This window comes from Lates calcarifer, linkage group LG17 (assembly GCF_001640805.2).
Source record: "Lates calcarifer isolate ASB-BC8 linkage group LG17, TLL_Latcal_v3, whole genome shotgun sequence".
NCBI classification, from domain to species: domain Eukaryota; kingdom Metazoa; phylum Chordata; class Actinopteri; family Centropomidae; genus Lates; species Lates calcarifer.
The window spans coordinates 23,224,299-23,240,994 of record NC_066849.1 but is presented as its reverse complement, the minus strand read 5'-3'; the positions used below and the strand labels follow the sequence as shown (position 1 = coordinate 23,240,994).

General features: G+C 39.7%; 1 protein-coding gene across 4 annotated transcripts in view; it reads left to right on the top strand.

Annotated features, from left to right (window-relative positions):
• The window catches only part of atp11b (ATPase phospholipid transporting 11B (putative)), a 58,052-nt gene that overhangs the window by 14,522 nt on the left and 26,834 nt on the right, over positions 1–16,696 (top strand). For all 4 annotated transcript variants that reach the window (XM_051077376.1, XM_051077377.1, XM_018687193.2 and 1 more), the window contains exons 7-26: positions 232–335; positions 1,550–1,597; positions 1,975–2,039; positions 2,438–2,519; positions 2,617–2,767; positions 3,935–4,132; positions 4,376–4,534; positions 4,866–5,050; positions 6,554–6,622; positions 6,779–6,852; positions 7,170–7,273; positions 8,084–8,265; positions 10,388–10,591; positions 11,304–11,457; positions 11,587–11,689; positions 11,779–11,924; positions 12,169–12,228; positions 13,473–13,600; positions 13,873–14,011; positions 15,880–15,945. In XM_051077376.1, the coding sequence (XP_050933333.1) occupies positions 232–335; positions 1,550–1,597; positions 1,975–2,039; positions 2,438–2,519; positions 2,617–2,767; positions 3,935–4,132; positions 4,376–4,534; positions 4,866–5,050; positions 6,554–6,622; positions 6,779–6,852; positions 7,170–7,273; positions 8,084–8,265; positions 10,388–10,591; positions 11,304–11,457; positions 11,587–11,689; positions 11,779–11,924; positions 12,169–12,228; positions 13,473–13,600; positions 13,873–14,011; positions 15,880–15,945 (2,421 nt within the window). The remainder of the gene's footprint in view (positions 1–231; positions 336–1,549; positions 1,598–1,974; positions 2,040–2,437; positions 2,520–2,616; positions 2,768–3,934; positions 4,133–4,375; positions 4,535–4,865; positions 5,051–6,553; positions 6,623–6,778; positions 6,853–7,169; positions 7,274–8,083; positions 8,266–10,387; positions 10,592–11,303; positions 11,458–11,586; positions 11,690–11,778; positions 11,925–12,168; positions 12,229–13,472; positions 13,601–13,872; positions 14,012–15,879; positions 15,946–16,696) is intronic.

Sequence of the window (16,696 nt, the reverse complement as noted above, 5' to 3'; positions counted from 1 at the left end):
GTATTGACCATGTTGACAGCTTCCTTCCCTTCAGAGCAGCACCAACTAACCAAACTGGCTGTTTTGTAAATAGAAACCTTTAGTATATCTATTTGTTCATGAGTTCTAATTGTATTTTGTATGAAAATCTCTCTCTTATAATCTGAAAAGGTATCTTTGTCCCCTTTGAAACAATGATTCCCTTTCATCAACATTTAACTGTATTTGTGTGTTGTGTATCTATATTTGTAGACCCACTTCTCTGTGGCGGAGACTTCAGTTTGTCAGTCAGTGTCCCAGCTGGAGGCTCTGCAGGCTGTGGTGGAGTGTCAACAACCAGAAGCTGACCTGTACAGGTAAACCTCACCTGTCTGCAGACACACCTTCAGGACAGGGGTGTTGGGATATACTGGCATTGACAATAATCATGATATTTAAAAAATGAAATATTGATATTGTGTTAATGATACACACATGAAAATATTATGGATCTTTTCTTTATCATTTCATTTGGTTCATTTCAGACTCTCTCTCTCTACCACTCTACACTCATATTTTGAGTGAAAGTCATAACACTTGGTTTTTATTTTTTATTTTATAACTGTAAGTATAGATAATTAATTTCACTCATTTGATTTTCTGGGTTCCTGGGGAGAGATGTGTTATGAAATGGATGGTGGAATGAAATGGTTTCATCACCTCTTCAACAACCCCTCTTCCTCTTGTCGGTCAGCTGGCTACTTTAAGATCGATCAGGTGGTTTGTTTAGATGGTAACAACCCCCCCACCCCCCCCACCCCCCAAGAAGGTATTAAGATAAACCTTGTTGAAATTCTGCTGGAGGAGCCTGTGTGTATACACTTTACCAGGTTTTCTTATTAGGTGATTACATGTGTGCATGTGCAAGACAGATACTCCAGATAGGGAGAGTATGGCTGTGGCAGCATTGCAGCAGCATGAAGAGGAAGATCTGTATTTGCAATTTGTCTCATTTAGAAAATGATTTACTCCATAGTCGAACCGAAACAGAAATTAATAGGTCTAAACCTTTCAGTTTCCTATGCATAACATTTGTTTTTTTTGTTAACGTTTAGACTCCCAGTTAAAGAAAAGCTGGTCATTTCAGAGCTGAATCTCTGTGTGCTCTGTCAGTCCAGATGCTCAGAATAAAACCTGTACAGGCTGCAGATTCATTAATCTAATGCATTTAGAATATGTCAGAGTATAGGGGAGAAATATGATTACCAACCAGCTGCATATAAATGCAGGCTTTACAGTAATGTGGTTACTGAAGTGCACGTAAAAGCCTCTCCCAGATTTCCTGCAATTACATGATTTCTTCAAGTAGCCTCGGTGTGTGTGTGTGTGTGTGTGTGTGTGTGTCTGTCTGTCTGTCTGTGTGTCTGTCTGTGTGTCTGTCTGTGTGTCTGTCTGTGTGTGTGTCTGTGCGTGTGTGTGTGTGTGTGTCTCTGTGTGTCTGTGTGTCTGTGTGTGTGTGTCTCTGTGTAGTGAGAACGTTGTTACTGTCTCTCTCAGTTCACTCAACTGAAAGGCCTTTGGTGTTTTCCAGGTTTGTTGGTCGGATTACGGTGACTCAGCATGGGGAGGAGATAGTCAGGTGAGACCAGATTTATCCGGCTGGTTTGGCTAATAAATATATTTATGCAAGGCGAACTAAAGACACTGAAACAGGATTATACAAGACCTGGATAGTGTTACAAAATCATCAAGCTTGGATTCAAAAGAGACCCAAGTTATTTAAGGAATTTAATTAGCAGTGTGCAACTATGTTACCAAAAGACAATGTGTAGCTGAATGGAAATGATTAATTACATATACAAAAGATGTATGAGCCTCATACTCAGTCTTAAACTGAAAGCACTTTTATTATTTTATTTTTGATCAGGGTACTACTGTGTCTTGTTGGTGCAACAATCCCATAACAACACTCATCTTTCTCTGCATTTATGTTGTTTTTGTTTGCTTTTATGTCAGACCGCTGGGCCCAGAGAATTTGTTGCTGCGTGGGGCCAGGTTGAAAAATACCAAAGAGATTTTCGGTGAGTCGATACAGTGAGAGGCAAAAGAAATGGTTCTGCAAACTCAAACCTTCATCTGAGAGGGAAGCAGCCAGAGGGGTAAATTCTTTCTTGCAATGGGAAGTTTCCAGTTGAATTGACAGAGAAAGAAAGACAAGATATAGTTGAGGAACAAGTTGATTCTGAATTGCTTCCAGTGGATACTGGAAGAATGATAGGGAGGTGACATGAACAAAGTCAAGCTCTGTGGACATTATGAGCAGGGCAGGCCACTCATTATCATATGGCTAAGGTCTGCTCATATTAACTGAAGACTGTTCAGACTAGTCTCATTACTTAATGCACAACTTGATAAGAGATCTAATGGATTAATGTCTCACAAGCCTGGTATAATACTTTAACAAACTGTGATGTTGCAGGTGTGGCAGTTTACACAGGGATGGAGTCCAAGATGGCCCTCAACTATAAGTGCAAGTCCCAGAAACGCTCTGCAGTGGAGAAGTGAGCACTTTCAGTTTCCTCTCAGACTAAACAAGATACTGCTGTTTCCAGATATGCTTAATTAAACATTCAACTTAAAAATATTTCCCCATGTCAGGTCCATGAATACCTTCCTAATCATCTACCTGGGCATCTTGCTGTTCGAGGCCGTCCTCAGCACCATCCTGAAGTATGCCTGGCAGGCTGAGGACAAATGGGATGAGCCTTTCTACAACCAAAAGACTGAGCAAGAGAGAAACAGCAGTCCGGTTAGTCTGCTTTGTGTAGTGTCAGAGGAATACATTCTTATTGATTTGTTTTTTGTAAGTAGGTCAGGTTATCAGCCCCAGAGATAAGATGAGGTGAGATTTTAGTTGACATTCCATTTCTGCCTGTCTCTGTTTACCTCTGTGCAAACTGCACCTTCCTCCACTTTCATCTCCTTGACAGTGATGGACTTTTCTCTCCACTAAATTAATAGTTAGTGAAGATGTATCAGTGAGCAAAGGCTTGAATCCACATGTCCTAAAATGGTGCTGGTAGGGGTGTTTTAGCATCTCTGGATTTTGTGACAAGGTATAACAGAGGAAGTGCCTGTCACTGGGCCAGTCTGCCAGCCTATCAGCCTATCAGCCTACCTGCCAACACTAATCAGTCACAGAGAACATCAGCTTCTATGTATTGAGACAGAGTGGGAAAAAAACTGTTGTACATTGTTGCCATTCTGCTCACTGAAGGCAGAGAGGAATACCAGCAACAAAATAATCGCTGTGTTTTTAGATTTAGTAGAACAGGTGCTCCAGAAACTCACTGGGCCTGTTAACAGTCTATACCCATCTCTCTGCATCAAAGCTGCTTCCTCCTCTAGGGAATTTACCGGTTCTTCAACTGTCTGAAAATTGTCTAAATTTAAGGCGTAAGGATTACAATATCCAAGTCTAAAAAGGATAACTACACAGAAATGTAGTATTTACTCTATTCCATGACAGGTAGACTATTTTTGCTGCATATCCTGTCAGACATCAGAAATAGCCTAACTTTATTAATTATATTTCTTTTATTCTGTTTAGCAAGTTTGCCAGAGCTCAGTCCTAGGTTTAACATGTCATAAACTTGGCTTTTGCACAGCTACTGATATTCTGTCTCTCAGTCTGTCGTCCTTCCTCGCTCCCCTTCCCTGTCACATAAAGTAATTAACTCCTTTATGTGAATGGATTACCCTGCCTGCTTTGATTTAGAGGGATCAGAGCTGAGGTGCCATCATTCTGTGTGTGGCTTAAGTGTGTATTAAGCACATTTATTTTGCAGTCTTACTAATTACTCTGTACGGTTTAAGACAATGCAACCTGTTTACACTTGTTTCATCTAAGTTAAGTTAGGGTTTGCTTGGTTTCTTATCTTGTTTCACTTCCTTGTTCTCATCCTGCTTCCCTTAGATCTTGCAGTTCATCTCAGACTTCTTGGCATTTCTGGTCCTCTATAACTTCATCATCCCCATCTCACTGTACGTTACCGTGGAGATGCAGAAGTTCCTGGGCTCCTTTTTCATTGGCTGGGATCTGGACCTTTACCACGAGGAAAGTGACCAGAAAGCTCAGGTCAACACCTCTGACCTCAATGAGGAGCTGGGGCAGGTATGAAAAAGGAGTACATGTACACACATACTTGCATACATATCTGTTTATATCATGTAATTTTTTAGAACTTATGTTGTTATGTACTTACTGTATTGAAGAGTAGAGAGGAGTATATTGTTAGACAAAAGTCTAAAAACATCCGTAATTCTTTCATACTTCAAGGATGAGATAAAACTTCTCTGCCTCTTCTTTAATTTAACTTAATTTACATGTGCATGTTTATGGGTTTCTGTTCCCTAGGTGGAGTATGTTTTTACTGATAAGACGGGTACCCTAACGGAAAATGAGATGCAGTTTCGTGAGTGTTCAATTAATGGAACCAAGTACCGGGAAGTTAACGGCAAACTGGTACCAGAAGGAATGACTGACGATTCACCAGATGGCTCTACGCCTCACCTGGTAACTCACAAGCTGTATATAAGCATGGCATTCATTTTTTTTTGGGCACACACTGTACATATACACTGTTCTCACTGCTGCCATCAAATAAGCACAGCCATGGCAGTTTGCCTTAGCTACTCATATACAAAGAAGTAGAACTGTAAAAATGCTGGAAGTGATCACAGTTCTTCACCTAAATCAAACTGTGCTACAGCTACAAGTTTCTCTTTGCACATAAGGTGACTGTTAATCATCACTTATGTTCGCAGTCACATACAGGATGTCACTGAATAAAACTTATGTTGAGAATTTATGATGTGTCTTCCTCTCTCATCCTCTCTCCTTCCAGATCAGTGAGGAACTGCTATTTCTCAAGGCGGTGTCATTGTGTCACACAGTTCAGATCAGCTACGACCAGCCAGACTGCCTGGTTGCAGCTGGAGACCCATTCTCCCACGCTAATGGTTTCTCCAATCACATGGAATACTATGCCTCTTCACCAGATGAGAAAGCTTTAGTAGAGGCAGCAAAGAGGTGAGGTTTCAGTAGAGATTTCTCCTCTTCAAAAAGTGCATAGGTTGAAATCTGAATGGAACCTAGGAATACATTAGTCAGTGAAAACTGCTGTTGACCAAAGGAAAAATGACCTCTATCTTTATGTTTACAGCAGTGTTATACCTCTATAAGAGCTTTTAGTTTCACCAGATTGCATTGTGTGTGAGTGTTACAACACAGGAAGTGTGTGCATTTCTGCCTTTACCTTATTGCCACTGTTGGCTTGCTAATGACGGAAGAAAAGAACTTGTGAAAACAGTGTGATGTCCAGGGTGGGCTACTGTAGGTGTAAGGGAAGAGCTTGAGCTGTTGTGAAGCCAAAACCCTCCTGTACTACCTGTTCTGACTGTCAGCTGCTAAGGGACATTGAAGTAGATGTAGAAGTTGTACTGCTGGCCAAATACAATGTGGCACTTTTTCACTTGCTTGGTTGTTGTTCGTTTTAATATCACAGAAATATAGCACAGCACAGGCAACAATTTAATGTCTAGGGGGTTGGTAAAAAAAACTCATAAGCAGGTCTGTCTGGAAAAGGGGAAAAACAGTAAAACAATGTGATCAAATTCTACTACTATACAAGTTTGATAAAGGGCAACTAAAGAAGCCAGAGTTAGAAAAACACCTCCTGTTCGACAAGAAAACAATGGAGAATTGACAATTAAGAAATGTGGCTGTGTAGCACCCATCTAAATTGCCAGACTGTGTCGTTTTACAAAATCTTTCAGGATACATGGTGCATGAAGTCAGTGATTCTGGCCAATGTTGTTTTCAAACCATCAAATTGAATTATGCAGTTGAGCAGTGAGGGGCAGCACCCATGACCCAGTCCCTCCACGCTCCATTGAGCCACAGACAGAGGATCTGTGTTGATTTAAACCAAAAGGTGACGCTGCTGTAACCCTGACCTCAATAATCACTGGTAGATATATCACCATTAATGTTTCTGTGCCATTATAAATGTGACCTCAATCTAAAGTGTCAGCCAGTTCTCTACACTGAATGCAAAGGGGCACTGTAATTAAAGCTAATTGTATTTCATACTGAAATGTGACGCCAGTGGTTAGAAAACACAAACTTGTAGAGATTATATATCTTAGCACTTTGTTCTGGTGTTAAAAAACATGATACTGATTTGTTTGGTTTGATTCAGGGGCTTAGTGGCTCAGTCACACCTGTATTTTATCCCCTTCATTGGAGTCTTGGTTTTCTGTTTGTTCACCTGCATTTTATTTGGATTTCCCATCTTTTTCCCACAGTATAAACACATGCCGTAAATTGTAGGCACCAGCTCTACTTAACTCAGAGAAAAGATTAATAACCGGATGAATGAACGATTGAATTGCCTGTGGGGAGCATGATTGTTACAAGTTACATTTTTTTGGTCCAGTTACCTTCAAAACCTTCTAAACTCCAAATTGGATTTTCATTAAAGGTCTCCAAAGAATTCTAGCTATTAACTCCTGTATTGTTTTTTTTCCTCAGAATTGGAGTGGCCTTCACTGGCAGCAGTGGAGATACAATGGAAATCAAAACATTTGGCAAGTCAGAGAAGTATGTCTCACCCTGTTCATCTCTTACATACAAATACTCAAAACTATTTTATGTGATCACCAGCTATTGCGTGAGGCTTAACATTGTCTATGGCTAACCTCAGTTCACATGTCTTAAAGTTATGATCTGAAGTTAATACTCTCTTTGCTCGCTCAGGTATAAACTGCTCCATGTGTTAGAGTTTGATGCTGACCGTAGGAGGATGAGTGTCATACTGCAGACTCCCTCAGGTAACACAGTGTTCTGCTGCTCTGCATTTTCGGTAAATGGAGTGCATTTATATGGCACTTTTATCCAAAGCACTTAACAATTTGCCACTCATTTCACCATTCACACACACACACACACACAGACACACCGATGACTACAGTGTAAGGCGTGAGGCAAAAAGAAAGAATGGATATAAACATGTTAAGGTTTTGCATTAATTAATTCTGTATAGAAATATATAGAATTTAATCTCAGAGTGTTTTCGAAAGCATTATTTGATTTTCATGTATAACCGTTGCTTCCTCTGTGCCTTACTCTTGCTGTCTTGACTTTCAAGGAGGCAAAGTGCTGTTCACCAAGGGAGCAGAGTCGGCCATCTTGCCTTTCACTACCAGTGGTGAGATAGAAAAGACAAGGCTGCACGTTGATGAGTTTGCCCTGGTAAGAAATCATTTCTTTTATACCTATACATACCTATTCAGTGGGTAGTCATATCAGTTCATTAAACTGAAAATATGACTTGCAGACAAACTTAGAGTTACCGGAATTATGCTGATGTTTTCCCTACATTATGATCTAGTGTATTTATCTTATTCTTTCACATTTAACATCCTTTACGCTGTGATGACAGACTGAGCAAAGTCCATATACTCAATTTAACACCTCAGAGAATATCCTTTGAAAATTTCCTCTTGAACTTCATGAAGTGAAATTCAAATATCAGACTCTAAAATGCTTCTTGAACCACATGCTCACTATCGTGTCTCTCCGTGTGTGTAGGCCTGACATTTCCCAGCATTGCGGTGATTACTTTTGGCTCTGTCGCTCTCTGTTCCCATTAGACTGTAAATTCTTCACCACAGCAGCCACATACACACACCCAAACACACACACACACAGGCATATCCGGCCCCCACATCATGTCATCGGACATCAGTACGCAGGAATTCGTGCTCTGGGCTGGGTTGATTTGTGGTCGTCTACCCCCCAGGCTGGTTCCCTGATTTAAAGCCAAGCTTAATAATTTGTTTTTCTGTTCTTTCTCTCTCTGCTTCTGTTTGTCTCCCCTTCCCTCTCTTCCTCTCCTACTCATATCGTCTTGTCTTCCTCACATTTACTGTTCCTCTTCCTCTTCCAATTTTACCTTTATTTTTACCGTTATCATTTAATGTCATCATATTTTTTTTCTCATATACTCTCATTTTTCCTGTGTTTCTCTACCCATCACCCACCTTCCTTCTCCTACTGTAGAAAGGTTTGCGGACCCTGGTGGTAGCATGTCGCCATTTCAGCCCAGAGGAGTACATCGATGTGGACAGGCGTCTGAACAGCGCCCGCACCGCGCTGCAGCAGAGGGAGGAGAGACTGCAGGAGGCCTTCAGCTACATTGAGAGAGACCTACAGCTCCTGGGAGCAACAGGGGTGGAGGACAAGTATGGACGTTTAAAGAATAAATTGGAATATATTAGTGTTGCCCTTGCTAAATACGGAATATCATCACATTCATAATTCATATTCAACACAATGATGAGAGCTTGACAGCCTGTCAGTGCATCCCAAACAAGCAGCAGTAGTGCAGGACAAACTGCACAAAACTGTAGAGTTAGGTTCAGTGATGGCTATAAATTGAAGAGTTGTAAGATGTATTTAAATTGATGAATATATAGAAAGAGGCTGATTCTGATTTGTGAGTTTTGAACCTTTGAAGAATTTGTGACTGTATTTTAGAAATGGTTACAGGAATTAAAATAATAGTTTTACACTTTGGAGAATATGCAAAAATGCTTTCTTTGTTGATAGCTTGATAGGAACATTGATGAGACTCTTAGGTTTGTATGCTAAATAGCTTAGCTTAGCATAAAGAATGGAAAACAGCTAACTGGCTTCTGTCCAAAGGCAAAGATATCCAACTTCCATGTAATGTTAAATATGTAAATATGATGTGTTAATTAACAAGCACAGAAGTGGATTTTGGGGAATTTTTATACCTTTGGACAGAGCTATGCTAGCTGTTTTTCCTGCGTCAAGTCTTTGAGAGAGTCTTCTGGCTCTCTCTTCATATTTTGTATACAGATATGAGAGTGATATCGATCTTCTTATCTAACTCTTGCCAGCACAACAAATAAGTGTATTTCCCAAAATATCAAAGTATTTCTTTTAAGTGAAGCCACTAAATAATGCAGGTGAACTGTCCAACATACAGTATAATGTAACATTATGTAATGTATGTTTTTTTTACAATCATATGTTGCCACAGGCAGTGAGTAAATAACATATTGTCACATATGTAAAGCATATGTTTTATTTACACATGGTTAGTTGTAACAACTGTTTTTGTAATGAGGTGCTAATTTAACACTTTACTGTTTATGCTTTATGTACATTTTTTTCTGTGGTTAGAAAATCAAAAAATTATTTTTTTGATTATACACTTAAAGTAGCTGCTTACAGAGAGGCCTACAGCTGCTGAGAGCTACAGAAGTAAAGTGCTGATAACCAATCTAATAATTATTGTTTTAAGTAAATGGTGAAGCCGCACTGATTAAAAATATTTTGTCCTAAGAGAAAAAGGGGGACATTACAAAACAGTAGAAAACACATGGCCAAAAACAGACCAATAAACACAGTGGGAGGGAGAGTCTCCAACAAACAAACAATGTATAGTCAGCAGAGAGAGTCACCTCACAGAGCTTCTCTGGAAATGAATGTTGATATGTGTTTGCATCCACTCACCATCTGCTCCTCCTCACATAAGCTGCTCACTTCTCCCACTCCGTTTGTCTCTCTCTCTCTGTTCTCTCTACTGCTCTGTTTCTGTATCTGGAATGAATTCCTCCTCAGGCACACATGGTCACAATCAAGTGATCTCCTCTATTACAGAAGACAAGACTAAGAATTCCCTCTTTTTTTCAGTCCAGCATGACTAAAGTAAATCTGATAGCCATGGTAATACTACATCTTATTTATTCTCTATTAACCTCTTAACTGTGGTCAGAAACAAGATAAATATTCCAAAAAAAGTTCTGCCCAATTCCAGAAACAGTTTCACCCTCTTCCTGGATAACATTAAGGCAGCTATGGATGCCAGGATCTTTAAGTTTCATCTGTTGCTGTTTAAAATGTCTGTTCAAACTACAACTACCTATTAGTCTAACCATATTTATGTTTGTGTCTTTGCTTGTTTACTTCGAAGCAGGTTTGTTCACACTCAGAATTTATCTGTCTGATAAGTGATGAGTTTTAGGAAATGAACAATTGAACCCTGCAGACACCTAATTGGTCTTATTGAATTATGGACACTGTAGTTTAGTAACAGGCCTCCAGGGTGTGACTACATGAAGCCCACAGCAATAAAACACCAGGTTTTAAATGCCAGCTAGCTGCATCACCTCACCCACAACAAGTCTAAGACTAAAATGTCTTCAGGTTCTTGCCATCCACTAACTAATTATCGTCCTAATGTAATTACATACAGGAATCACTGGAAGCTTTGTATATCACAGTACATGGAATGTCAACATGGTGTTTATTCTCTCTCTTCCTTTTCTTCCCCAGACTCCAAGACAAAGTCCAGGAGACCATTGAGGCATTACGGCTGGCAGGGATCAAAGTGTGGGTGCTGACAGGGGACAAACATGAAACAGCGGTCAGCGTCAGCCTGTCCTGTGGCCACTTCCACAGAACCATGAACATCCTGGAGCTCCTGCAGCAGCGCTCTGACAACGAGTGTGCTGAGCAGCTCCGCAGGCTGGCCAGGAGGTGAGTGTGTGATTCTCCTCTTAACAAGAATAGAGTATTTTAGTTTGAAATGCATTGTGCGGCCTTGTATTTTAATAACATTGCAGCTCTGTAAATATTAGATAGTGACTTTGGTTTTATTTGGATACTATTCATTTAATTAATATCTTCTTGTTATTGTTTTCATCAGTGTAAAACAGTCTGGACTGATCTTGTGTTTTTAGCCATTAAAGTAAATAATAAAATAATAAAGGCTGAAAATGCTGCCGTTTCATAAGACATAGCATAAAATCAGGAGTTGATTGGTTAAATGCTGTGGTCGATTAAACAAAAGCAAAGGAAGAGTGATTGCTATAGTGATTAAAATGCTATGTTTATATGTTTGCTGCCAGAATAGTCTTGCCCTGAAACTGAAAAACCCAAATATTAAAATTCCGTTGTTGGGTCCTACAAAATACTTTGCATAAACAAAAACACCTGAGACTGACACAGCGCAAAAGTGCTCAGAAATTATGAATCTGTAAAATACAAACTGTAAGTATCTGTAACACATTGCGTAGTAAAACAAATTATCTATGTAACAAATAAATGTGCCGGTGAATGGACTAACAGTGAATTCTGTAAGGGCATTAGGTGGTAGTTAGTAGTACAGTAGCGCTCTCTGTTCTGTTCTTATCCCTCTCCTCCTCCATCCTGTTCTTTTCTGACTCTCTCCCTCTCCATTTGTTCCCAGGATAAAAGAGGACCATGTCATACAGCATGGATTAGTTGTGGATGGGGCCAGTCTGTCTTTAGCGTTGAGGGAACACGAGAAGCTCTTTATGGAAGTGTGTAAAAACTGTTCAGCTGTGCTGTGCTGCCGCATGGCCCCACTGCAGAAAGCTAAGGTACCTGTGTTTGGCCCACACATACAAAACCACCTCACCCCCGGAACTAATTCACTATTAATGTTTCAAGAGAATTTTTGGAGACTCCAAGCCCTTATTCTTGCCCTGTGTTTGCTGTGTTCTGTCCAGGTGGTACGTCTTATAAAAACATCTCCAGAGAAACCCATCACCTTAGCTATTGGGGATGGAGCCAATGATGTCAGTATGATACAGGAAGCCCATGTGGGCATAGGTAAACACACACACACACACACACTGAATATTATCTCAAACTCATCTGTATTTTTATTCTGCATCTGTAATGTTTGCATGTGCCTTTAGGTATCATGGGGAAGGAGGGTCGTCAGGCCGTGAGAAACAGTGACTATGCAATTGCCAGGTTTAAGTTCCTGGCTAAACTCCTGCTGGTCCACGGTCACTTCTATTACATTCGAATAGCTACGCTTGTACAGTACTTTTTCTACAAGGTAAGAAAAGGCTGCAGTTACAGAGTTTTGAATTCTTACTGTCTTGATTTAGATACATTCTGTGAGCTCAGAAAGAGGTTTTCAGTGATACATGATGCTCATTTTCAGGTTTTGCTTATTCAGATCTCCCTGTCATACCGACCCCTTGATAGCTTTTACATCTACTGTTAACAAGACTGTGTTCAGTCATGTCTCTTTTCACTGCAGTGTTTTTAACATTTCTCTCCTTCACTGTCTTTTCTAGAATGTGTGTTTTATCACGCCCCAGTTTTTATACCAGTTCTTCTGTTTGTTTTCACAACAAGTAAGTCTCTTTATCGCTCCATATCTTTCAGTTTTTCATGTCACTTTTTCATTGTGTTGTGTTGTTCCTGGCTTTGATGTGAAACACTCCTTCATTTAGTCAATTTTACTTCATTGAGTGCACTCCTAAATACAGGTGGTTTTCTTTCAAAAACTAATTTTGGGAAAAGTCTGTTTGATATCCAGATTGATTTCCATTTTTAAAGGTATAATATGCTGGAATTTGCATAGACTCATGCAAAAATAATCCTTCTCAGTTATGACATATGACCTACAAGCATGTGGCGGTGTATTTATCTGCAGAGACTATGCCCTCTACCTGTATTTTTTCTTCTCATTTTGCTGTGTTTGGGATGTTTCTGGGCTGCTCCTGGGACTCACTATAAAAACAAAGCGACCAGGTTACATTGATGTCTCCGTCTCCATCCTCGATCTCTGTCAGTGTGAACTGCAGGTCTGTGTGCCTGTTCGACAGAGGGTGGGGCTGAGCTTGGGCTGCATTCATTCTAAATTGGCAACGTGGTAGCTTCATGCAGGGTTGTGCAGAGGTGTGGGCGTGGTCATTTGTACTCTAGAACATTACTGCTGTGACAGTCAATCAGAAAATAGCCTTTAATTTCTCTGATTAACTGCTTTGTTCTCGCTAACACCACTCCCTCTCCTCAATCACTCTCTAGCACAGTCGACCACTACTGCTCTCCTCTCTTCGTCTCTGTGTCTCTTTCTCGACAAATCCTGCATATTACACCTTTAATTTTATATCATGCATAAGTTTCAAAAGGCCCAAGAAGCAAGAACTTCATTGAGATTAGATAATTTTGAGTTTCTGTCACATCAAAATAGTGAATCGCTGAGTTTGTATATAAATTCTTCAAACTTTTATGTGATAGCCTTGGAACTTGGGAATTAATGTTTGTTAAGTGATTTATCAAACTAGTATTGGCGCTGAGTCAGTTAGCAAAGCTTTAGCCTGTTATTAAGGTTATTACTTTGGTCCTAGACAAGGATGATGTCAGTCCTGAGACATTACTTAAACTGTATACAGTGTAGAGATACAGAGGGACACTATGCCACTTTATAACCTGTAATTTGTCAATAATATGTCTCATGCACATGTTGCCTCCATTATGTTTTTTTCCTTGTATACTTTCCTGTGTGTTATTTTCAAGTTAGGTGAGATGCTAGGAATATCAGTTTTAGCTAATAAGTTTGTGTTGAGTGAAACGCTGTCTCTGTCCATCCCAGACTCTGTACGACAGTGTTTACCTGACACTGTACAACATCTGCTTTACCTCGCTGCCCATCCTCGTGTACAGTCTGTTTGAACAGCTGGTCCATCCGCACGTTCTGCAGAATAAACCTGGCCTGTACAGGTAAGGCTGCTGTTTGTGTGTGGGAACCTGTTTTGGTCAGTTTTATGACTTAAAAGTATCAGTATGTTTAACTGCTTTAAATACCTGCACAAATTCCCTGCTGCTTTTTTAGCAAAGATTTTATGCAACATTTGATTAAGATTTGTTGCCATGTGCATAGTGTTTGGACCATGATTCATTAATTTGTTTTTTCTGAATCACACTGCAAATTATTAATCATAGTGAAATGTGAACATGACTTTTGACACGACATATTGGTTTGTATCCTACAGGGACATCAGCAAGAACTCTCTGCTGTCTTTTCGGACGTTCCTGTACTGGACTCTGTTGGGCTTCTGTCACGCCTTTGTCTTCTTCTTTGGATCATACATCCTGATGGGGGAAGACACTACACTCATGGGCAATGGACAGGTGTGTGTGTGAGAGGGAGGGTTTATTATATTAGGTAAATGTTGCTTCATAGGTATAAATGGTAGGCGGTAAAAAATGCAAGATGACTGTTTTTGTGTGTCCATGTTATAATGAATTATTGATACTGATGTGACTAGTTGCCTGCTGGTACTTGAGCAGTCACTTCTTCCCTTGATCTGGCTCTATTCTCCTTCATTCTGTCTCTCTGTTTAACAGCCTTTTCTGTGTACAACCTCTGTTACAGTTTGAGCATGTACTGTATGTCATTCACTTATTAACAAGGAAGCTCTTGTCATTTTCTTTTCCTCTTATCTTCTGCGTCTCTGGTTCTTCACAAAAAACAGTTTCCTTCTATTTTCTTTCCTGCTGCATATCTTGTCTGATGTTTGGTATTTCAGAAAGCACTCATTCCTCTTGCTCTCTCTTTTGCTTGTCATTTTCTTCTATCTTTTGTTGATTACTCTTTTTTCCCCTCTGCTTTCACGCTGTGCATGTCCTCAGATCTTGCGAGCTAACAGGCAGCTGGTAAGAGTCTGCTCTACAGTTGAATGCATGTCTCTTTGGGGGGTTAATGAGAGGACTATCAAGACAATTCCTCATCACGTCTTTGTATTGATAGTCATGATGGTAGGAAAGGGTGAATTTTCATACTTCCTAATACGCAGTATTGTGCTGTATTGCACTGTGTTGAGTCACAAAACACAGCACAAATTTAGTTTTCATCGTTTAAACCTTGAAATGAGCAGTATGATGGCTGTATGATTTGAATTGTAATTGGACTTGACTCCTTCATTTTGTCTTGAAAATTTATTGTGTGTTCAGTTCACAGTTCCATGGCTCTTGCTCAAATACTCTCTGTTGAAAAACATACTCATTCCTGTAACAAGCCATAGACACTCACAAATAGATTATCATCATCTGTGAATATATAGCTTTGATTGTATGCTCATTCTGTGTTGTTGTAGATTTGTCACATGAGCTGACAGAGGCAGAGAGAATTTGTTTCCCACACTGCTGCGTCAATTTAACTTGATTATTGATAATAATTCTTGATAACCAAGGCTAGTTCTTGAAAAGTCTGTGTAGTCATCTCTAGTGAGTTAAAACATGATGGTTTAAGGAGATTAACAAAGCGAAACACAGAGCAGAGTCTAAGGACTTTGGTAAAAACTTTTTGTTTTTTAATTGTGATAAATAAACTAGAACTTGAACAATATTCCTTTAATGTTGTCTGCTCCCCTGAGTGTCTCTGTGGATACATCATTTGCCACTCACTATTAGTTTTCAGTGCTCAGACTCCAGCAGGGTCTTGAATTGGCTGGCAACAAAATAATGTCCCTGACCGGTTTCAGGCTCTAAGTAGAGTGATTCTCATAGCAAGCGGTGGACCTACCAGCGGCAGTCACACAGTCAGAGGGCAGGGCCTAATTTTAGGCACCGTAATACCACACAACTTGTTAACTGAGGCTGGTGTCTTGTAGAGGTTATCTCTCTGCACACCTTGTCCAGCCTGTCCTGACTCACAGCTTTTATTCAGATTTGTGGGTCGTTTTGAACAGTTTTAAGTATCAAGTATCAGCAAAATGTCATAGGTTTTTCTTTGTGAATTATTTGTATGGCAGTAATGGTCATAGAGTCAAAGAGGCAGAGGTAACATTGTGTTTACTAGTTCACTGTTACAGGAGGAAGACATTGTGAGGTATCAAAGTTGTATGTAAACCATGATACTTTATATTACAATATGTTAACATATCATTATATTGCCATTAATTGGGTCCATGCATGTCAACACAGGCAGTATTTCCCTGTGTAGTATTCTCCTTTGTTGCGTTATAGTGTTGACTGTTTTACCGTTTTATGTTTTATAGATGTTTGGAAACTGGACTTTTGGAACGCTGGTCTTTACCGTCATGGTCATCACTGTCACATTAAAGGTACATTACACCTAATCTTATGCCTTCACAACACAATGGTCTACTCTTTTACAAATTCTGTTACCTACTATTTCATGACTTCAGAGTAACCTTTTTTTTATTGGCATATACTGATATTATTACCATTTTTACTGACATCATTTTATACTTACTGTATTCCTATGGTATCATTTGGAGTGTTAAATGTTTTAAACTGTAATGTCAGCTGTTTCCAGATTGCAGTACTGAACAGCAGAGACCCAAATTAGTCATTGCAAATTTGTAGCAAACTAAATAGTTCAGTACTTTTCTCAGAAGTCAGGAAACTAAATCAATGGCAAATGGCAAATGCGTATTGGGCTTACATCACGCGATGGGAAGAAATACATCTTCAGTTGGAAGCTCATTGTGTGTTCTCTTTAGTGGTCAAAATATGCTTAGTGCAGCTTTAAGATGATGGTTACTGTGTGCATTAGCGAAAGCTGGGTATCATGTTAAGGTCCATAGGGACACACTTTTATTGCTTCAGTCCCTGTATGAAATACAGTATGTTGTGAAGTATTAGGATGATGTCAGTGGCCATTTGTAGGACAAGATTATTTGTCACAGGTTGGGGTCAAGGTGTCTTTTACAGCACTGAGGCAGATTGCTGTAGTTTATTGATGCCTTACCCATCCCCTCAGTGTTTTATACCTAGTTTTCATTTCCTTCTCTTCCTATGTGTGTGTGTGTGTATATGTGTGTGTATATGTGTGTGTGTGTGTGTGTGTGT